We start from the raw sequence: 23015 nt of genomic DNA, 5'->3' as shown, positions 1-23015 counted from the left end.
GGGTCAAGTCAGCCCCAACCTTACGAAAACCCAAGGAGAGCACGTGGACTCAGGATTCCTCTGATGGAGAAGTGGAGGCGGGATTTTTAAATAAGTGGGATATTTGGCCAAGTTACCATTTATCTATGAAGTAAAGTAACTGTATGGTCCAATTGTGGGAATGTCATGAAACGGTCTTTTAGCCATGAAGCAAGTCGATCATTAATCCTGAGTGCGTAAGCCACCCTGCCTGCCATCAGCCAATCTACACCTGAGTCCATACAGCAACTCAAATCATGGCCATCCAATCTCTGCTGGAAGTGGCTGAGTGACCTTATCTCTGCCACTTCCAGCCACTCAGCTCAGTTCATCTTCCGACAGAAGCCAAATGTGTTAGGTCTCAGGCCATCATCACAGTGCCCCTCACTGTGAGAAAGTCACAAGGTTTCAAGCCAACTGGTTACCTCTGCCTTTGGCACTGACTCATCACTCACTGCGAAGAGCATCATCTGAGACCCTCTACTTAGGTCATTACTCTCTGATGACCACAGTAAGGCCAATCAGCATCCGTCAGCCATTTCTAGCCCTGACTTCATTTCTGGGCAGCCAGATTCCCAAGGCCCACTGCTCCTGGCCCCTTTCAGCAGGAAACCAAGCCCTGGTGACCTGAAAGGGTTCCTTCATTTCTTATTTCACAACCACGGGACAGTTGAGCCACAGAAGCTCTCAGGATGTCCCCAGACCCCCCAGAGCATTCCCACAGGGGGACTTACTGGTGCTGTCATTGGAGGGACTGGAGTGGTACTCAGCCCGGAACCCTCTCTTCGTGATGCTGTGGTCGCTGATGAAGCGAATGGACATGAAGTTGGAGGAAGAAGTGAAGGAGCCACTGGCCCCATCACAAACTCGAGTGATGAGAGGGGAACTGTGGTAAGGGCCATCGAAAACTTCAATATAATCGTAGTTGCAGCCACCTTCAAACCTGCAGAGAGAGGACACACAGTTTTGGCTTCATTTCCTCCCAGAAATTGATGCAGGGAGTCAGATCTCAGAGTGGGATCACACCTTTGTGCCAGAAACTCTGACAAAGTTAATCATTGAAAGTCGTAGTTCTCCTTGGCTGGGCGCAGTGGCTCACACCTATAATCCCAGCACTTTGGGAGGCTGAGGTGGGTGGATCACCTGAGGTTAGAAGTTCAAGACCAGCCTGGCCAACATGGTGAAACTCTGTCTCCAATAAAAATACAAAAATTAGCCAGGCATGGTGGCATGCTCCTGTAATCCCAGCTACTTGAGAGGCTGAGGCAGGAGAATCGCTGGAACCTGGGAGGCAGAGGTTGCAGTGAGCCAAGATTGTGCCACTGGGAGTTCAAGGCTATACTGAGCTATGTTTGGGAGACAGAGTGAGACCCTGCCTCAAAAAAATAACAAAATAATAATAAATGAAAGTCGTAGGTCTCCTAAAATCAAGGGAGTCTCATCTTCCTCAGCCTCCATGCCTGGGTTTTAGTCCCGCCCTTTGCGGTCACACATATGAAATCTACAGCCCTTCACCTGTCAGCCCTTTACATGAAGAAAGAAAGGGCTCACATCCTAATTTAAACCATTTTCATTTAAACCATCGAAAAGTCCCTAGTGCCCCCACAGAATAAAATTAATATCCATGTGTTCATAGCGAGAGAAATAAATAATTGAATAAATAAATATAGGACAAGTCAAATAATCTCTTGAAGCTTCTCCTACTTACAAAGGTGAAATTCTGATCCGTGCAACCTGAAGAGGGCCGTGGTGAAGCTCAAATAAAACAACACACAGCAAAGGACTTTGTAAAATGTCACAAACGGTGACGGTCGTTTCTATCAAGATGCCGGTTAAAGAACCGGACCCGGTTAACCTTCTCCCATAGGGCTGCATACGCTTTACGTGCAATCTTTGTATTGTAATGACAAACAGAATAAAATGATGGATCTTTTGTAAAACCCCAAATGAATTACTAAGGCAGAGACTCTGAAGCCCACTGCATACAGAAATCAACAGAGAAAACAATTGTGTTTAACAGTGGCCGTTAGAGAAGACATTAGGGTAGCCCCTTGTTCAGGACACTAGAAAATACTGGCGCCCCTTCACGGTCATCTGGGCCACTCCTTGGATAAATCATACATTAATGTGCTTTGGATGTCAGACGCGGTGGCTCACACCTGTAATCCCAGCACTTTGGGAGGTTGAGGCAGGAGGATCACCAGAGGTCAGGAATTCTAGACCAGCCTAACCAACATGGTGAAAGCCTGTCTATCGTAAAAATACAGAAATTAGCCAGGTGTGGTGGTGTGTGCCTGTAATCCCAGCTAATTGAGAGGCTGAGGCAGGAGAATCGCTTGAACCTCGGAGACAGAGGTTGCAGTGAGCCGAGATTGTGCCACTGCACTCCAGCCTGGGTGACAGAGCAAGACTCCATCTCAAAAACAAACAAAAAACATGCTTTTTGGTAATGTCCCCTCTGCCTAAAACAATGATTTCTACTTCTGATTGGATGAAGAGCAGATACCCTACCCTCTGCAGCAGCAATTCCTCCACCTCTGCCCGAACCCTGGGGACCTCACATAAAGGAAGGAGGGAGTGGAGAAAAAGGGTTCCACAAAGCAGGTACGATTGTTCTTGTGTTGTTTTCCTGAGACAGGGTCTCACTCTGTTGCATGGAGCTGGAGTGCACTGGTGCTGTCCTATCTCACTATAGCCTTGAACTCCCAGGCTCTAGCGATCCTCCCACCTCAGCCTCCTGAGTGGCTGGGACTACAGATGCAGGCCACCACACCCAGCTGATTTTTGTACTTTTTGTAGATATGGGGTCTCCCTATGTTGCCAAAGCTGGTCTTGAACTCCCGAGCTCAAGTGATCCTCCTGCCTTGGCCTCCCAAAGTGTTGGAATTAACAAGCCTGAGGCACCATCCCTGACAAGTGTGGTAGTTAATAGGATTATTTGTGTGATTATTGCCCCTAATGTCATGACTCCTAGCAACCATCTTTTTCCATTGGTAACATTTTGTAAATATTTTCACATCTCTCTCTCTTCTCTCTCTCGTGACCTTCCCAGTAACCAGTGAAGTGAGGAAAGCAGGTATTTTATTCCCCTCTTTTGACTGAGGCTCAGGAAAGTTGAATGACTTCCTGTGGTCACACAGCAAATTGTTGGTAGACCTAGGACTTAAAACAAGAGCTTCTGTCCATTCCAAGGCTCTGTGCCCCCTCCCCTACTCTCCACAGGAAGTCTCTGGGCTAGGTCAAAAACTTCTCCTGGACATACATCTCTCCTGATGCTCTAAGTACCATTTATTCCCTCTTGAAAGGTCTGTGGGGCCCCCCAGGCATTCCTCATGGTACACACTTACTGGACATCTCTGAAGATCACAGTCACACGGTAGTTGCTTTGAACCTCAATGTCCCACACACAGTTGGCATTGTTCGGATAGTTCCCGGGATAGAATGGGCTGGAGAAGTGCCCTGATGGTTGGTTCAGGAAGCCTCCGCAGGAATAATTTGCTGTCAGGACAAAACAGGCATCCTGGTGACCCCAGAGCAAACTGCACTGTCACCTGGGGACTATTTTAAATTTAAATTACTTTAACAGTTTTAAAAATAATTCCCAAGACAGAAATCAAAGAAGAGCAAGAGGTGGCCTCAACTGGGACTGTCCACTGAGGGCTGGCGGGGCACTCTCGCAGAGAGACCACGCTTGGGGAAGCCATCTCCTCCCCAGCTTCATTGTCACCGAGGGAACGGGAAGAGGGATTTCCAGGCCACTCTGCCACAGACTCGTCATGGAGCTCAGAACTTACTGTTTGGATGACTGATGTTGGGAAAAGGAGCTGTTGACAGAAAGAAAAGATCAGGATCAGTTTTCCGGCATCCCTGGCCCAGCTGCCGAGTGCTCGTGGGCTGTGCAGATGCTGGGTCCACAGGGAGGAGCTGGACACAGGCCTTGCCACTGGGGAGCTCACTCACCCTTGGGGAGGTCTGGAGGAGAGCGAATCCCAGCAGAGTGGGAAGAGGCTGAGATTGAGCAAAGCCTAGGGAAGTAGAGGCACTCAGACGTCCAACCCTGCCCCAGATTAAGTAGGGAAAAGAGGGCAGTAATTAGGGGGCAGGCAAAGAGGTAGAAACAGGGTGTACCAGGCAGAGGAACACTGGTGGAAGAGATTTGGGAACCTCCATGTGGACGGAGAGGCAGAGAAGGGGAAGAGGGCACCAAACATAGGGAGTGGATCATGAGGAACCCTGGCGGTCATGCTGTGCTGAGGAGGGGGGTCACCACCAGAAGCCCCTGAGGAATCACTTGAAGGCAGATGCACAGGGGAGAATGGATGGGAGGGGACAGGCCTGAGGCTGCTGCTGTGGGTGGCCAGGAGGAGGATGATAAGGTGAGGGGAGAATGGAAGGCAAAGACCTGAGATGCCAGGGCCATGCTGGGAACACTCAGAGCAGCTCAGCAGCAGGCAGACAGGAGCTCAGCGGTGCAGTGGGCCCCATTCGGCCAACACTGACCAGGGTCTGGTGTCTGGGAGGACAGGCAGGTCTGGCAGATAGCAGGCCTCGCCCTGGGACTGACTAGAGATGTGAATCTTATGTAGACCAGGCCACACTGTCCTGGTGGCTGGCAGGGGAGGGGACAGGAGCTGTAGGGGATGGCACGACAGATGAACTCCTTGGAAAGTGAGCAACTTGCCCTGCACAGTCCAGGCAGCAGCAAGGAAGAGACCCAGACACCAGGGAAGTGGGATGGAAATTGGATGACTTACCAGTTGTTGATAGCTGGTATCCTGAAAAGGAAGAGAAGAAAAGCATAGGTTACAGATGTGTGGCTTGGAGGAGAGACCAGAATGAGGCAGAGAGACACCCACACGGCTCATAACCTGCCCCCCTCGCTGAGGATCCACCAGGTCCACCAAGCGATTGCTGTTGAGAAGCCTACACAGCTTCCCCAGATGTTTCCTAAGTCCCATCGTATTTGGAGTCATCAGGTTTACAGCTGAGGTCATAACACCCATCACGCTCTACTTGATCACGATTGTTCTAAAATCATCCCAATGGTTGTCTGTAGCAAGTACTATGATAGCCACCCTGACTCAATAATCAAGGAAACTGAAGCATGAAGAAGTTAAATCATTGCTGGAGGTCCTTAGTCAGATGAGTGCTCAGCATAATGGCCCTGGGTCCAGAGACTGTCCAAAGATAAAGCGGCCCCCTGCATGCTCTTAGGGAGTGCACAGGCCACAGGGACACATGGACCAGCTCCTGCCTGGGCCACAGACACCATCCGCCACTGGCCTTAAGCTCTCCCTTTATAGTAGGTTACAGGTGGAACAAGCCTTCCATGGCATTGGGCCATACCTGAGCAGATGACACCAGCATCTTCACGGTGATGGCAGTTGTGGGAGAACCAGCCTCGGTTCCGGCACTGCCAGAGCGTGGATTCTGTCCCCACGCATTCTACGTCATCCAGGGTGATGGGGCCAGAGCCAGAGCCAAAATAGGCATTTCCAAGCGCTGAGAGTGCATGTCCACACCCTAGCTGTCTGCAGACCACCTCAGCTTCATGAATGGTCCAGGAGTCATCACAAACTGTCCCCCATGTGCCACGATGGTAAACTTCTACACGCCCGGCACATAGACCATAGGATGAGTTTAAGTTGACCAACCTCAGGCTGGCATCTGAAAGACACATTAACTGAGAGATCATGGCCATGTCCCACCATAAGCCTCAAAGGCCAAGCATCCCACAGGCCTTTCCCTACCCCCAAATTCACTGAATGGAAATGTGGAAAAGTTGGGGTGGAGGCACTGGACTGCTCCATGTAGAGTTGAAAGGGGCTCCAGACATCGCCAAGCTCGGATCCCCTCACCTCCAGATGGGGAGGGGTGGCTCTGCAAGGAGAGTCACCAGGTCTCCTGGAGAGTTGGTGGCAGATCCAAGGCCAGGTGTGACCTCTAGTCTGCACCCTTTGCTGCCTTGCCAAGGGCCTGCCCCTCCTTGAGGCTCACACAGTCAGTGCTGAGAGGAGGAGAATGGCAACGCATCACTGAGACCCTTCTTTGATTTCCTTGGGGAACCACGACACCCCCAAAGGGGCAGCTGGGTAAATCCATTACGCCTCATAGGCATGGTCTAGTGTGCACTTACCGCTTGGGAAGGAGTTATACCAAGCCAAAAAGCCAATGTTTTGGAAACTGATGTCACTTCGAAAGTGAACGGTCATTCGGTTGTAAGAAGATGTGAATATTTGCCTGGTATCATTACAGATTTTCCCCAGCAGGTGGCTGCTATTCAGTGATCCATCAAAGATTTCAACATGATCAAAACTGCAGCTATTGTGTGCCTCCAACCTGTAGGGACAAAATGTATTCAAGTCAACACTGAAATTCCTATTGCCCCTCCATTCTATAAATAGTTTGGACTTTACAGGTAATGCCATTGAATATAGGTTTTTCTTCTAGCTTTTCCTCAATTAAGTCAAAAGACTTCCCAGTATTGCCTGATGCTTTATGGTAGGGATCAAAGCCACCAAAAGCTTGTCCATGGCACATGAGAGTGAAAAGCATCCCAGCCCGGGACACAGTCTAAACCACTGGGTGTGCTGCAGAGGGACTCACCCCTCACCAGATGACCAGGCATTACTTACTGCAGACTACTGAAGCCCAGGTTTATGCGGTAACCGTAATTCACTTCTATTTCCCAAACACACTTAGCATTGTTGGGATAGTATCCAGGGTAGGATGGGCTGGAGAAGGTCCCACTGGCATTGAATAAGAAGCCACCACAATTTGAAGAGGGTCCTAGAGAGGAGAGAGGGGACATCTCCATTGCACCAGGTCTTCAGGTATTTTGTGACAAGCAGTCATCTTCTGAGTAAGTATCATCGGGTTTCATCCTCTGCAATTTATAACATGACTTAACTTTCCCTGTAAACAAGTCCCCTCTTGGGCCTGGTTCTAGGTGGCCCAACATTGGGAGCTTTGATTCGAGTCTCTGCTTTCCCTATTGGGCCTGGACAGCAATCCTCTGGGAGGAAGAGACCTTAGCTTCAGAGGGAGCATGTGTCACCTTGAAGCAAAAATGCCAAGAAACCAACCAAGTGACTGCTATTGTTGCTCAGTCAGCTACAGACAGGGACGTGGGATAACACAGGCTGAGCATATCCCTGATCGTGGAGAGCAGTTCATAACACAGCGCATTCCCTAGCGTTTTCCACGAACACAGAACTCTGCCATCTCACAAGTAGTGCAACGTGGGGTCAGGAGCAGGGTTTCCACAACAGGTAGCCTGGGTTTGCACCTTGGCTCTGCCTCTATCAGCTCTATGATCTGGAGCCAGTTACTTAACCTCTCTGCCTCAGTTTCCTCATCAGAAAAATGAGAGCGGTCAAGGCATCTGCCTCATCAGACTTTTACAGATATTAAATAAGATACATATATACAAACATTTATACATACATGAGATATGTTTATACGTCTATATAAGCTTTTAGTACCAGACACATGAGCACCCAGCTATATGAGCTATTGTTATCTATCAGAAAGGGATAAATACTAAATGGTCAAACATTTTGTTGGTTGACTTATTGTAATAAGAACTTTTGAAAAACATGTGCACACTCCGTCATATAAATTAAAATGTTTTCTTTTTTTCTTTTTCATAACTTTTTGTTTACTTTTTCTAAGGGAGACAAGTCCATGGTTTTTAGCATACTCAGAGCTCTGAAACCACCACAGTCAATTTTAGATTCTTCCTTCACCCCAGAAAGAAACTTGTACTCATTAGCAATCACTCCCCATTTCTCCACACCCTCCATTCCTGGCAACCACTGATTTCTCAGCATGTTTCATCACGTTGTAGCATAAATCAGTATTTTTTTTAAAAAAACAGAGTTTTGCCCTTGTCACCACCCAGGCTGGAGTGCAGTGGCACCCTATCAGTTCACTGTAACCTCTATCTCCTGGGTTTAAGCAATTCTCCTGCCTCAGCCTCCCTAACAGCTGGAATTACAGGCACCCACCACCACACCAGGATAATTTTTAAATATTTTTAGTAGAGACAGGATTTTACCATATTGGCCAGGCTGGTCTCGAACTCCTGACCTCAGGCGATCTGCCTGTCTTGGCCTCCCAAAGTGCTGGGATTACAGGTGTGAGCTACCATGCCTGGCCACTATTAAATTCATTTTTATTGCTAAGTAATACTTCATTGCATGGATGTACCATATTTGTTTCTCGATTCACCATGACGGACATTTGCATCGTGTTCACATTTGGCTACTATGAATAAAGCTGTTCTGAACATTCACATCCAAGTTTCTGTGCGGACATATGTTTTCATTTCTCCTGGGTATGTGCCTAGAAGTACAAGTGGTGGGTCATATGGTAACTCCAGGTCTAACCGTTTGAGGAGCCACCAAACTCCTTCTCAAAGTGTCTGCACCATTTTACATTCCTGGCAGCCATGCATGAGGGTTCCAGTTTTGCCACATCCTCACCAACACTTGCTATCATCTGGCTTTTTGACTATAGCCCACCTACTGGGTGTGAAGGAGCATCTCTCTTTGGTTTTCATTTGCATATCCCTGACGGCTAATGACATTGAGCATCTTTCCAATGCCTTCTCTGCCATTTGTGTATCTTCTACAGAGAAATATCTTTCCAGTCTTTTGCTCGTTGTTCAGTTGGGTTATTTGACTTTTTATCACTGACTACAAGAGTTACTTATATTCTAGGTACAAGTCCCTTATCAGATATATGCTTAGAAATATGTTCTCCCATTTGGTGGGAAGAAAGTGCTTCTTGAAGGTCCTTTGGCCTGCCCACCAGCTCTATTTCTACACTGGGAAATGGTTAAGGATACAGTCAAGCTTTCAGAGACAAGGATATAAATTACGTATTTCTAAAAATTAAATAGAAATAGTTATAAAATATGCTATCATACACAGTCACTTAACATTATAAATTATAATTGAAAAAAATGTTTTTGCCCCACAATAAGTAATCAATTAACTAAATTATGGTCTCTCTAGACAATGGAAAATAGTGTAGTCATTAAACCTTCTTCTATACAAATAATTTCAATGCTATAAAAATGCTAATTTTAAGGCCATGAAAAAGTATTGTATACACTTAAATAAAAATGATGGGTTATATAATGGGATATAAAGCATGTCATTCTCTGTGTGTGTGTGTGTGTGTGTGTGTGTGTGTGTGTGCGCGTGCGTGTGTACAGTGTATGGAATGTATGCCAAAATGCCAACAGTAATTATGTATTTATTCATCAATTTATTCATTCAGTCATTTATCCTTTCAATAAACATTTCTTGAAAGGCAAACACAATGGTAGATAATAAGGATACATTATGAAAAAGGCAGACATGGCCTGGGCCTTCAGGAAATACACAGTTTGGCAGAAAAGATAAACGTGATCTTTTGCAACTGTATTTCCAATTAGCTAACTCTCATACTAAAACCCTTCTGCAGCCTCTCTACCCTTAGGATAAAGATGGGGGTCTTAATCTACCCACAAGGCCCTGACTGATCTGGCTTCACCCAACAGATCTCCTGCAGTCCCTCCTTGTCCCCACCCCATCCTCCTTCAAAGAGCCAAGCTCCTTCCCACCCTGGGGTCTTCAAAGCATTCCTTCTGGCTGGAAGACACTTTGGCAAATGAACTTGCTCCTCTATTAACTCCCAGCTTAAATGTCACTTTCGTAAGGAACTTCTCCTAACTCCCCAATTGAGGAAGATCTCTACTAACACTTCCTCTTTGCACACTGAACTTTTCCTTGGAAACACTTGTCACACCAGTCTAGTTGGTTGAGTATTAAATAATATTGTTAGCTCTGAGGAAAAGGATCACTTTGTCTCTGATGTCATTCCATAATTTTACAACCATTCTTGATGGCAGTTTGGCCATATGCACAGCAAGATCTTAAAATACCTAACACAGTAAAAGTTCATATGTACGAAGTACATTCTATATACCAGGCACTATGTTGACATTGACGTTATTCCAGTAAACCCATTTATATCCTAAAGAAAAAATTAGTGAGGTATGCAAAAAATGTGTCTATAAAAATATTCTTCATCACAGAATCATTTACAGTAATGAAATGTCTAGCATCTGAGGATTTGTAAAATCATTCATGGCATAGCTGTAAAATAGAATACAATACAGGCACTTAAAATGATGGGAAGAAAAGATTTCATAACACAGAAAAGTAGCCCTATCATTTTTTAAAATCAATGAAAATCGATTGAAACACATCCATATAGTGAAATAAAAATGACATGGAAAAGCATAATTTGTAGTAAAATTATCCATTTACTATTTGTCTTCCTTCTTTTTCCCAAAGCTTTGGAGATGCCCCCCAAAATAAAAGCCTTTAAGTCTATTATTTTAAGAATACTTATCTCATTGATTCAAATGAAGAGGAAAATATTGTAGAATGCCTTAGTCAGAACAAAAGTCATATTCCCAGCAAGGGAGATATGAAGGGGGTGTGTGACTGCTGGATGAAGGGTGTAGTGAGACAGGCCAGGGGCATGTGCAGATTGAGGAAGGCTGGGGGTGGGGGCAGAGCATTCATGGATAGCCACGCTTGGAGATAGGAAATGTATGCCCTATGGTTCAGGTAGAAAATGTGATACTTACTCGCAGTGGCTGTAGTTATTGGATGCCACCAATCTAGAAAAAAAACAATGAAGCTGTTTAGTATTTTACTAGATAATTTTTCCATTCCACAGTCATTTGCTTGATTGACACAGTTAAGTCCTTTTCCTTAGTACAGGACTTCTCCGAGCCTTGACCATTCCGGTTTATGCTGTTCATGGCCAGTAAGGTCTAGAGTAGGTAGCATCTCCCCATGTATTTGGCCCAGGACCTTCTCAATGTGGCACAAAGAACACTTTGGGGACGGCTCCCTCAAAGTGAAGGAATTCTTTATTTGGCAAATATGTGCAGAAGTATTACTTGGCCCTATTTCTAAAATGAAGATTCCAATTTTCCATGGGTTAATTTAGACAGTTATTTTCATCTGACATGAGGGGAGGCCCAAAGCCTCCTTCCACAGCAGCATCTCTGCCAGCACTTAGCGCCCTAAGCAGGTGATAGCAGGAGGCCACAGGGGCCCTCCGTGGTGAGCCAGACATGAGAATGATGGTAGTGGGAACTCAGCTCATCACCCTCACAAAGCTCAGAGTCCTCAGAGAAAAATCACCCCTCAGGAGGAGCCGGCCCTGCTCCTCCTACTTCTGGAAACAAGAGAAGGTGGAATTCCCAAGAGGAATATTGCTAGGCTGGGGTGGAGCAGACTCACCTGTAGTAGTAGAATTTATCTGGGAGGCTGCAAGGAAAAGAAGAAAACATGAGCCAGTCTCAGTGCGCAGGAGGATGAGCGAGAGAAATGCTGAGTGCCTGTCCTCACCTGGCCACTTAGAAATACTCCCCAGGAGTCATTCAGGAAAATGGAATCGTAGATATAAACCTTAAGGGTTTGTCTCAAAAGAAGGTGTTGGAAGAATTGATTCCTACAGCCTAAACGTAGATTGAACCCTTGTTTGCCGTAGGAACCTATGTAAGGAAAAAGCTAGTGCCTATCCATAAACTTCAAAGACACCAACAACATTGCTGATGTTATTGCCCTGTTGAGGTATCAGAGAAACTGCCCACTTTGAAGAGGAGCTCAGGCTGAGGGGAAGCCAATGCAAAGAGAAGCCGTGTCTTGGAGAAAACCACACACTAAAATAGAGGCCCAAGGTCTTGGAGGCCCACCTGAGCAGATGACACCAGCATCTTCACTGTGCTGATAGTTATGGGAGAGCCAGCCACTGTGGGGACAGCTCCACAGGCAGGACTCATTCCCTGAGCAGGGCACATCATCCAGGACAATGGGTCCTGAGCCCTGACCAAACCTGGCATTTCCTGGGGCTGCCATGGCCTAGCCACAACCCAGCTGCCTGCAGACCACATTGGCATCATTGGTCTCCCAGCTGTCATCACACACAGTGCCCCAGGAGCCTTGGTACAGGACCTCCACCTGGCCCTGACACCGGTCACCTCCATTCACCAGCCTCAGGACCAAACCAGAATTGGATTCTAGAAAAGACAGTTCACTCTCTCCTGTATCTCCTAAAGGAAAAGGGTCTGAGGTCAGAGTGATGTTCAGAATTCTTTTAGAAGGCCAAGGTTTCTGGGTCTCTAGTTAATGTTCTCCAGCAGCATAGGCATTGGCCGAAGCCTGTTCTTCATCATGTTATCCTTAAGGGTTGTTTTCTAGAACCCTTGGGTATGGACTGAGCTTTGCATGTTCTCCAGTGGAGTTACTCCAGTGCCCAGCAATTCAAGTGCTAACCCTGGCTTCAGATTCAAAGGTTAAAGTGCAGGAGCTATCAGCCTGGATCTGCAGGGACCACTGGGTTCCTGTGCCCCTGCAGCAGGATGCAACCAAGATTGGCTCCCAGCCACCTGACAAGGTGCAGACTTAGAACCCGGTTCTTGGGAGATTCCACCTCTCCACCTCTGGCTGACTCACTCTGCTCACAGGGACCACTCCATCAGGCCCAAGGTTTGTTCTGAGTCACTTTCAAACCCAAAGCTTTTCCTCAATATGCAACAAAACCTGGACCCACTGAATACCATGAGCTACGGGGACAGTGGGCAGAAGTGACTATGATGACACCTAGTTGTGCCCATGCCTGAGAGTAGAGGGACAATGGCAGAGTCAGGCCTCCATGCAGGAAAGTCACATGCTAGACACAACACTGGGTCAGGCATCCTGATCCCTCTGTGTACCCGAACTCTGTCCTGTGAGCCCGGGAGCTGGGCTAAGATACCCACATTAGTCTAGGTCCTCTGGTCTTCAGTTTAGCATTTATAAAATGAAGCCCCCGTTCTCCCAAGAATATGTACAAAGGGCCCACCGACACATGAAAAGATGCTCAACATCATTGGTCACCTGGAAAATGCAAATCAAAACACCATGAGATACCACCTTACACCCATTAGGATGGCCATGATGAAAAAGACATCGTAGCAAGTGCTGGTGGGGATACAGAGGAATCCGAATTCTCAGGCATTGCTAGGAGGAATGCAAATTTGTGCAGCAGCTGTGGCAACTGTTTGGTGTTTCCACAATAAATTAAAAAGAATTACCCCATTACCCAGCAATCCTACTCCTAGGTATATATCCCCCAAAATTGGAAACAAGTACAAAAAAACTGTATACTAATGCTCACAGCAGCATTATTCATAACAGCCAAAAGATGAAAGCAACCCAAACGTCCATAAGCCGATAAATGGATAGACAAAAGGTGGCGTAGCTGTACAATGGAATATTAGTTGGCAATTAAAAGTAATGGAGTCCCGACACATGCTAAAACATGAATGGACCTTGAAAACACTATGTTAACTGAATGAAGCCAGAGAGAAAAGGCTATGAATCCATTCACAGAAATGATCAGAGTTCTTTAGCAAAATCTGCAGAGACAGAAAGCAGATTAGTGGTTGCCAGGGGTTGAGGGAAAGAGGAATGGGTTATGGTTTATGAATGGCTAAGGGGTAAGAGCTTTCAGGTGGGGATAATGCAAAAGTCCTGAAATGAGATAGAGGTGATGGTGATGAACGTGGCCAACAGCCAGGGAGAGGGAAGGTTCCATCTCAGGACAGAGGGGTAACATCAGCCAGCAAAGAGCAGAGAGTAGCAAAGGAAAGGAAGGGTCCAACTGAGGGACTGCTATCTCTGTCCGAAACATCCTGCCTGTTTTTTATTCTAATAGAAACAGTCATTCCTTTTTTTTTTAAAGTAGCATCCTACAAGGTTCAAGTAGAACCTAGTGCCCACATCCTTCCCATCGCCCCTAGGGAACACGAAGGTGGGTATAGAACTCTGATGGAGACATCAGAGCTAATTGAGACGGTTTGGAAGAGAGCTCCTGTGGACAAGCAGGTCCATCAGAGTCCTCCCAGGTCTTGTCAGACAGAGGTACTGGGACAGATTGACTCATCCTCCTGGTGGGATATAGACTTGGGGCTGCCCACTGCTGTCTTCCAGCCATGTGAAGAAAGCAACTTGACAGTGAAGCCCACACAGATGAAAGAGTAGACGTAAGCAAAGCATAGGAAAAGAAGACTTGGAACTTCTGGAACCAGCTGTACCTGAAACTCCAGATCTACCACTAAACATTCCGGATGCCTGAGCCAATGAATTCCTTTCTAGCTTAAGAGAGTTTGAGTTGAGTTCCTGCCATGTGCATACAAAAGCATCCCTAATACTAGATGCTCCTTAAAAATCAATTGACAACTTGTAGATAAGGGAACTGTCCACACTGGATGAGGTACGGAGTGGCTGGAGGCTTCAAACAAGGCCCAGGAGTTTTACTCAGACCTGCTGAATGCCAATCCTTTGGCTGGACTCAAAGATGCTTCTTATAAGGGGTCCAAGCAGATTCTATCCACCATTTCCAGCTCGAAGATGAACTCTGTGTCTGGATGTGATGACCAAGTTGAATGAAAACCAACCCTTTCCCTCACAGGTTTTAGCAATTCACAAAGTCAGTAAGTCTCAGGGTACCACAGCAGCAAAAACCCTGTGTGTAATCTTCTAGCACAACAGACAGGCAGTAACCAAGGCTTTGCCTGGCAGATCTCACGGGGCCCGCCCTCCCGACAACAGACTTGGTACATAGTCAATGCACTGCAGTTCTTTGGAAGGAGCCGAAACTGACCAAGATCCAGGTCACACATGCACAGATACCATTGTACTCCTAGCCCATATGCCTCCAATCCAAATGCTCCTTACAGGAGGCTCAAGTGAGAATTCCCTACCCCTGTCTTCTCCTTTCCATGAGCCTCCTACCAATGACAGGATCCCTCCCTGGCCCCACTGTCTGTGCTGAGTCCACGATACCCTCACCTAGTGCTACTCAGCAGGGGAGAAATGGAGCCCTGGGGAGTCAGCACTTTTCTCTTCTGCCTCTTCTTTGCACTGCCTCAGGGTGGGGATAAAGTCTGGGTTGTTGTTCAAGTTTGATCCCCTGTCCTAAGTGACCACAGGAACACTAGGCAGTGAATTCATATGGATTCTGAGCAGAGCGCTAACAGGACTTCAGAAATATGGGAAACACAGAAGAAGTTTTAAGTGAGGAGATCAGAACATAGTTAGGACTTTCTTCTTGAGCAAACTCCACCCCAGCAGAGGAAGACCATGGTCTTACAGACCCACCTGAGCAGATGACACCAGCATCTTCACTATGGTGACAGTTGTGGGAGAGCCAGCCACTGTGGGGACAGCTCCACAGATAGGACTCATACCCTGAGCAGCGCACGTCATCCAGGACAATGGGTCCTGAGCCCTGACCAAACCGGGCATTTCCTGGAGCTGACAGGGCCCAGCCACAGCCCAGCTGCCTGCAGACCACATTGGCATCATTGGTGTCCCAGTAGTCATCACAGACGGTGCCCCAGGAGCCTTGGTATAGGACCTCCACTCGGCCCTGACACCTGTCACTTCCATTCATGAGCCTCAGGGCCAAACTGGATTCAGATCCTATAGAAGAACACAAGAATTCTTCATCCATAAGGATCATGAGATCAATAATCTACAGAATGTTCCACACTCAGGGCACTTCCTGATGGCCAAAGTCTCTTGGGCAAGTAATCACCTTTGAATACTATTACAAAAAGAAGTTCAGCCTCATCGTAGTGGAAGTAGTGATGTCCTACTCTGCCCAGATCTATGGAAGCTCAAGTATTGGGGAAGAACCTGTGACCCCCCTAGAGGTGACAGGAATGGACACCTCACTCCCCATTCTGAGCTCCATTCTCACACAGGATGAAGCTGTACAGCTCCAGATAGGAGGGCAAGACCTGCCCCATGTTCAGGAGTTTGGTGGTACCCACATGGGTCTCTCCGGCTTCTGGCAAAGTGCCAGCAATTACAGGACATTGCCAGACAGCTGTGGGGACAGGCGCTTTCCCCAACTCATCTCAGGTCTGCACCTGTTGGCTGAGGGCCAGGAACAAGAACCCAGGAGGATCAAGGAGCTATCCAGGGCTTGTCTTGAGCACCTGGATGAGGATCTTTCCTGAACACATAACACAGACTCCCAGGGGAGACAGGTCACCAGCAACTCCACCCTCCATCATCAGACCCAGGACTAGGTTCCCAGGGAGGCCACATTCCTCCCCAGGCAACCTGCAAGGACATGAAAAACACAGGAGGAAGCTGCACAGCTCCAGATAGGAGGGCAGCTCCAGATAGAGGTGCCCACCTTCAGCCTCATTCTATCATTTTCTAAATAAACGTTTGAAAGAGGTAGAGAGTGAGCCCTAGGGAGGGGTGACAGGATGATTTACCTGTTGTCGATGCAGGTAAGTCAGTGGTTGGCCAAGTATCTGTAAATTGCAACAAAGAGAAAGGATAAAATTAGGCTTGAGGGTGAAAAGCTCAAAAAGGAAAGGTCTCTGGACCAGGCAAACATCATAAAAACTATTCAGTTTCTGGTTCCTGCCACTTGCTCCAAGTGTCTGTCCAAGTCTTCAGCTCAGTGAACTTGGCCAGGAACAAAGGCCTCACTGGAGACCAGTCCTATCCCTCCCAGATGTCCTCTTCTGAGCCACAAAGGTTAGCCTGCCCCACCCACTGACACATGGACGGATGGACACATCTGACACCATTGCTGAGATTCTAGCAGTTCCAACTATTAGGGGAACCAAGGAGGTGCCCATTGGGCTATCAAGTTTCCCGGTGAGTGGAGGCACCAGAAATAGTATCCCTCTCCCTGTGGGGCACAGCCTCTGCCTTTTCTGGATGCAGATTTGGCCCTGCAAAATCTGGGGTGTTTGCAGGAGTGAGGGATGGAGGTATCAGGCCTGCAGTGACATTGCTTGCCCATGGACAAAGTCACGTTTAAGGATTCCGTGGACATTGCCTTCCCAGGTGCCTTTATCAACCACTCTCAATTCTCAGAACGGAGAGATCAGCTCTGAATATAAAGCAGCCAAAGCTCATTAAACATGAGGCCACTTCCTGAACCTGTAAGCGTTACCCACAGTACAGTATGAAACTGCTTCATGAAAGCAGAGATAAGTGGGACAGGAGTCAGAAGCCTCCTCCAACCTATGTCTGTTGAAGCGCTGTGCTGGGGTCTCAGTTACAGAGTGGTGGGGGGAAAATAATATGCCCCACAGTATCCGCGCAGAGGAGCTGGAGAGCTCTGTGGATTGGGGGTAGGGGTAGTTGGGCAGAAAGAAAAGGGACATCCCAGATGCTGGGGACTCACCTGGCCTGGGAGTTGACTGGGCCTGGGAAGCTATGAGAAAGAGGAGAGGGTCAGATCAGATGCACTAACAGAAACTGTCACAACTCGAACTACAGTGGAAGAAACTGGGTGAGTCTGACGCTCAGTCCATCTTAGTCCCTCTGATAGAGAGGGAGGGATATTGCCCCACAGAGGGAGGGATATTGCCATGCACATCCCCACAGAGATGTGCCTTAGAAGGGATCAGGGCAGATCCTGTCCACAATTGCCACCTCCAAGGTGATTAACTTGGTATCTGCCCAGGGTGACCAGGTTGACCCAAAACCAACCCTCTCCCTGGCACATCTTGGCAGTTCCTAAGTCAGCAAGTCTGAGGAGGCCACTCCAGGCAAAATCCCTCATGTGATCTTCCAGCCCCAACCACAAGCAATACCAAGGCCATGCCTGGCCGGCCTCATGGGGGCTGCCCTCCCCACACCAGACCTGGGGCACAGGCAGTGCTCTGCAGTGTTCTGAGAGGAGCTATGGTCAAGGGCTCCAACCCCACGTGACCCCGGCCTGACATGAACAGACACCGGTTTACACTCCTAAGCCATCTGCCTCTATTTCCAGACCTCCTTATTGAATCTCAACTAGGATCCTGCTTCCAGACAAGCATCTTTAGTGCAGAGTTCCTCACACCAGTGAGGATTCCTGCCCTTTCCTGCTGTCTGTGCTGTCTCCACGATACCCTCACCCAGTGCTACTCAGCAGGGGAGAAATGGAGCCCTGGGGAGCCAGCACTTCTCTCTTCTGCTTCTTCCTTGCACTGCCTCAGGATGGGGATGAAGTCTGGGTTGCAGTTTGAGTTTGGTCCCCTGTCCCAAGTGACCACAGGAACACTAGGCAGTGAGTTCATATGGATTCTTAGCAGAGCACTAAGAAGACTTCAGAAATATAGGAAACATAGAACAAACTTTGAGCGAGGAGATCAGAATGTAATCAGGACTTTTTTCTTGAGCAAACTCCAGCCCAGGGAAGCGCAAGGTCTTGGAGGCCCACCTGAGCAGATGACACCAGCATCTTCACTGTGCCGACAGTTGTGTGAGAGCCAGCCATTGTGGGAGCAGCTCCACAGGTAGGACTCGTGTCCTGAGCAGCGCACGTCATCCAGGACAATGGGTCCATAGCCCTGACCAAACCGGGCATTTCCTGGGGCCGACACAGCCCAGCCACAGCCCAGCTGCCTGCAGACCACATTGGCATCACTGATGTCCCAGCTGTCATCACACACGGTGCCCCAGGAGCCTCGGTAGAGGACCTCCACTCGGCCCTGACACGTGTCACCTCCATTCACCAGCCTCAGGGCCAAACTGGCTTCAGATCCTACAGGGGGACACAAGAATTCTTCATCCATCCCTATCATGAGATCAAGAATCTAAGGCATGTTCCACACTCAGGGCACTTCCTAATGGCCAAAGTCACCTGGGCTGGCAGTCATGATTGCATATGACTGCAACCAGAGTTTCAGCTTCATCACAGTGGAAGGAGAGGGGATACCCTATTCTGCCCAGGTTTATGGAGGCTCAAGTTTTGAGAAAGCGTCCGTGATCCCAGTGGAGGTGACACAAATGGATCCCCACTGCCTAATCTGGATACACACAGCACTGAGCTCCACAGCTCCAGACAGCAGGCCCATGCCATCCCCATGTTCAAGAGTTTGGTGGCATCCATGTGGTCCTCTCTGGCTTCTAGCAAATTGCCAGGGATGGCAAGGCCTTGGCCAGAGAGGTGCAGGGACAGGAACTTCCACCCAATCTTGCAGGTCAGCCGTGCATGGCCAGAGGGCCAGGAATGAGGTCCCAGTAGGATTAGAAAGCCCTCCAGGGCTTGTTCTCAGCACCTGGATGAGGATCTTTCCTGACCACTTGGAACGGGATCCCATGGAAGACAGGTCACCAACACCCTCCACCTCCAACATCAGACCCAAGACTGGTCTCCCGGAGACTCCACCTTCCTCCCATGCAACCCACAGGGACATCAACAAGAGCCACATCTTGTCATTTACAGATAAAACATTTGTCCCGAGGTAGAGAGTGAGCCCTAGGGAGGGGTGAGAGGGTTATTTACCTTCTGTCGTTGCAGGTAAGCTGGTGGTCGGCCACGTGTCTGTAAGTTGCAACAAAGACAAAGGCTAGAATTAAACTTGGGGGTGCAAAGCTCCTAAAGGAAAGGTCTCCAGACAAGGCAGGCATCATGAAAACTACTCCATTTCTGGTTCCTGCCACTTGCTCCCCATGTGTTTGCCCAAGTCTTCAGTCCAGTGAACACAGCCAGGGAGGGACACAGGCCTCGCTGGAAACCAGTCCGATCCCTCCTACCTCTGAAGTGTGGGATGTCCTCTTTTCAGCTACAAAGGGTTACTTAGCCTGCCCCATCTACGGACACATGGACTGACGGGCACATCAGACACAATTGCTGAGACTCTGAGAGTTGGTGCTAAAATGTTGGAAGGATCAGGGAGCTGCCCAAAAGAGTATAAAGTCTCCTGGAAAATGCAGGCACCAGAAATGTCTGTTATCTCTCTCCCTCCCCGAGCACAGCCTCTGCCTTTCTGGCTGTAATGGGGCCCTGCAGAATCTGGGGGTGTTTGAATGAGTGAGGAATGGAGGTTTCCGGCCTGCACTGATATTGCTTTTGCCCATGGACAAAGTCAGGTTTCAGGTTTCAACTGACATTGCCTATTCAGTGATTCTGGCAATAACTCTTAATTCTCTGAAAGGTTATACCTTCTTAACCATGGCTGGCTAAGAAGTGCCACGCTGGGGTCTCAGTTACAGAGCAGGGGAAATAGTATGACCTAGAATATCCACACAGATCAGAAGGAGGGCTCTGTCCCATGGGAAAAAGGATAATTGTGCAGAAAGAAAAGAGACATCCTGAGGAAGGACACTGGGGACTCACCTGGCCTGGGTGTTGACCGGGACTGGGCAGCTGTGAGAAAGAGGAGATCAGGTCAGATGCACTACACAGAAGCTGGAAAATCTGTAGCAAAGGTGGAAGGAACTGGAAAGTCTGACACTCAGACCATCCTAGCCCCCTAACACAGAGGGCAGGGCATCGCCATGCACATCCCCACAGAGATGCTCCTCGGAAGGCGTCTGGGCAAGTTGTGTTCACTATGGCCAGCTCCAAAGTGATTAACTTTGTGTCTGCCTGTAGTGACCAGGTTGACACAAAACGAACCCTCTGCCTTGCAAGTGTTAGCAGTTCCTGAGTCAGCAGTACGAAGAGGCCATTCCAGCCAAAGTCCGGCCTGGTACCTTCTAGCCAACCCACAGGCCTTCATAGCAGGGCTTTGCCTGGCAGGCATCATGGGGGCTGCCCATCCCACACCAGACCTGGTGCACAGGCCAGACTGCAGTGCTCCCGAGGGAACTGCACTCAGGCATTCACACTCCCAAAACCCAGGCCAGACACCAACAGACACAGATCTACATTCTCAACCTTGTGTCTCCATTCTGATGCCTCCTTGTTGGGCCTCAGCAGAAAACCTCCTCTTCACAGCAGGAGCCTTTGGTTCTGGGCTCCTCCCAGTGAGACAGTCCCGTTGCCAATCCCCCTATATATGCTTCAACTGCCTCACGCTCATGCAAAACTTTCAATATAAGAAAGATGGAACACTGGAGAGCCAGTGTGTAATAGTTCCCATGCTTGTCCTATCCAGGTCTAATGTTGTGATTGGATCCCAAAGTATCGAAGTGAGGCCTTATGTGCCCTGTTGGGTCACGGAGGCCAACCCATCATGAATACCTTAGTGCCCTCCCTGGTCATGGGTGAGGTCTTCTCGTAGTTCCTAGCTGGAGCTGCTGGTTGAAAAGAGCCTGGGCCCTCCCTCTTTCTCTCTCTTGCTTCCTCTGTGACCCCTGCCTAGGACGGCTCCCCATTCCCTTCTACCAGGAGTGCAAGCAGCCTGAGGGCCTCCGCAGAAGCCAAGCAGATGCCTGCACTGGGCTCCTATGCGGCTGCAAAGCCACGGCCCAAATCAACCTCTTTCCTTATGAATAGCTGCGCCCCAGCTACTCCTTTCCAGCTACACTAAAATACAAAGGCCCGGCGCTTTCCTCTTCTCCCCCTGCTTGAGCTGCCTCACTAGGTGGACAAAGATATGACCCTCATTTCAATTTGGCCCATTGTCCTCCCTGACCTCCCCGATACCTGGCAATGTGGCAATGACTCTTGCTGTTTCCTAGCAGAGAACTAAGGAGATATCAGAAATCCAGGAAAAGTAGAAACAGCTCTGAGTAAGGAGATCAGAACAGAATGAGACCTCGATTCCTGACCACACTCCACCCAACAGAGGGAGCCCACAGCCTTGGAGGCCCACCTGAGCAGATGACACCAGCGTCTTCACTGTGCCGACAGTTGTGGGAGAGCCAGCCACTGTGGGGACAGCTCCACAGGTAGGACTCGTGTCCTGAGCAGCGCACGTCATCCAGGACAATGGGTCCATAGCCCTGACCAAACCGGGCATTTCCTGGGGCCGACACGGCCCAGCCACAGCCCAGCTGCCTGCAGACCACATTGGCATCACTGATGTCCCAGCTGTCATCACACACGGTGCCCCAGGAGCCTCGGTAGAGGACCTCCACTCGGCCCTGACATGTGTCACCTCCATTCACCAGCCTCAGGGCCAAACTGGATTCAGATCCTACAGGGGGACACAAGAATTCTTCATCCATCCCTATCATGAGGTCAAGAATCTAAGGCATGTTCCACACTCAGGGCACTTCCTAATGGCCAAAGTCACCTGGGCTGGCAGTCATGATTGCATATGACTGCAACCAGAGTTTCAGCTTCATCACAGTGGAAGGAGAGGGGATACCCTATTCTGCCCAGGTTTATGGAGGCTCAAGTTTTGAGAAAGCGTCCGTGATCCCAGTGGAGGTGACACAAATGGATCCCCACTGCCTAATCTGGATACACACAGCACTGAGCTCCACAGCTCCAGACGGCAGGCCCATGCCATCCCCATGTTCAAGAGTTTGGTGGCATCCATGTGGTCCTCTCTGGCTTCTAGCAAATTGCCAGGGATGGCAAGGCCTTGGCCAGAGAGGTGCAGGGACAGGAACTTCCACCCAACCTTGCAGGTCAGCAGTGCATGGCCAGAGGGCCAGGAATGAGGTCCCAGTAGGATTAGAAAGCCCTCCAGGGCTTGTTCTCAGCACCTGGATGAGGATCTTTCCTGACCACTTGGAACGGGATCCCATGGAAGACAGGTGACCAGCACCCTCCACCTCCAACATCAGACCCAAGAATGGCCTCCCAGAGACTCTGCCTTCCTCCCATGCAACCCACAGGGACATCAACAAGAGAGGGGCCCACCATGAGCCTCATCTTGTCATTTACAGACAAAACATTTGTCCCGAGGTAGAGAGTGAGCCCTAGGGAGGGGTGAGAGGGTTATTTACCTTCTGTCGTTGCAGGTAAGCTGGTGGTCGGCCACGTGTCTGTAAGTTGCAACAAAGACAAAGGCTAGAATTAAACTTGGGGGTGCAAAGCTCCTAAAGGAAAGGTCTCCAGGCAAGGCAGGCATCATGAAAACTACTCCATTTCTGGTTCCTGACACTTGCTCCCCATGTGTTTGCCCAAGTCTTCAGTCCAGTGAACACAGCCAGGGAGGGACACAGGCCTCGCTGGAAACCAGTCCGATCCCTCCTACCTCTGAAGTGTGGGATGTCCTCTTTTCAGCTACAAAGGGTTAG

At 48.8% G+C, this 23015-nt stretch overlaps 1 protein-coding gene across 1 annotated transcript in view; it reads right to left on the bottom strand.

Moving 5' to 3' along the window:
• DMBT1 (deleted in malignant brain tumors 1) overlaps positions 1 to 23015 on the bottom strand; it is a 73218-nt gene that overhangs the window by 6480 nt on the left and 43723 nt on the right. The window contains 17 exon segments of the mRNA XM_078346702.1: positions 753 to 961; positions 3366 to 3516; positions 3813 to 3842; positions 4773 to 4793; positions 5365 to 5685; positions 6155 to 6357; positions 6654 to 6807; positions 10667 to 10699; positions 11331 to 11357; positions 15234 to 15557; positions 16367 to 16405; positions 17293 to 17322; positions 18313 to 18636; positions 19381 to 19419; positions 20215 to 20244; positions 21638 to 21961; positions 22722 to 22760. Coding sequence (XP_078202828.1) covers positions 753 to 961; positions 3366 to 3516; positions 3813 to 3842; positions 4773 to 4793; positions 5365 to 5685; positions 6155 to 6357; positions 6654 to 6807; positions 10667 to 10699; positions 11331 to 11357; positions 15234 to 15557; positions 16367 to 16405; positions 17293 to 17322; positions 18313 to 18636; positions 19381 to 19419; positions 20215 to 20244; positions 21638 to 21961; positions 22722 to 22760 — 2298 coding nt within the window.

The sequence above is a fragment of the Callithrix jacchus genome, chromosome 12 (genome assembly GCF_049354715.1).
Source record: "Callithrix jacchus isolate 240 chromosome 12, calJac240_pri, whole genome shotgun sequence".
NCBI lineage: Eukaryota > Metazoa > Chordata > Mammalia > Primates > Cebidae > Callithrix > Callithrix jacchus.
The sequence above is the reverse complement of the archived record's forward strand: the minus strand, read 5'-3'. Positions and strand labels throughout refer to the sequence as shown.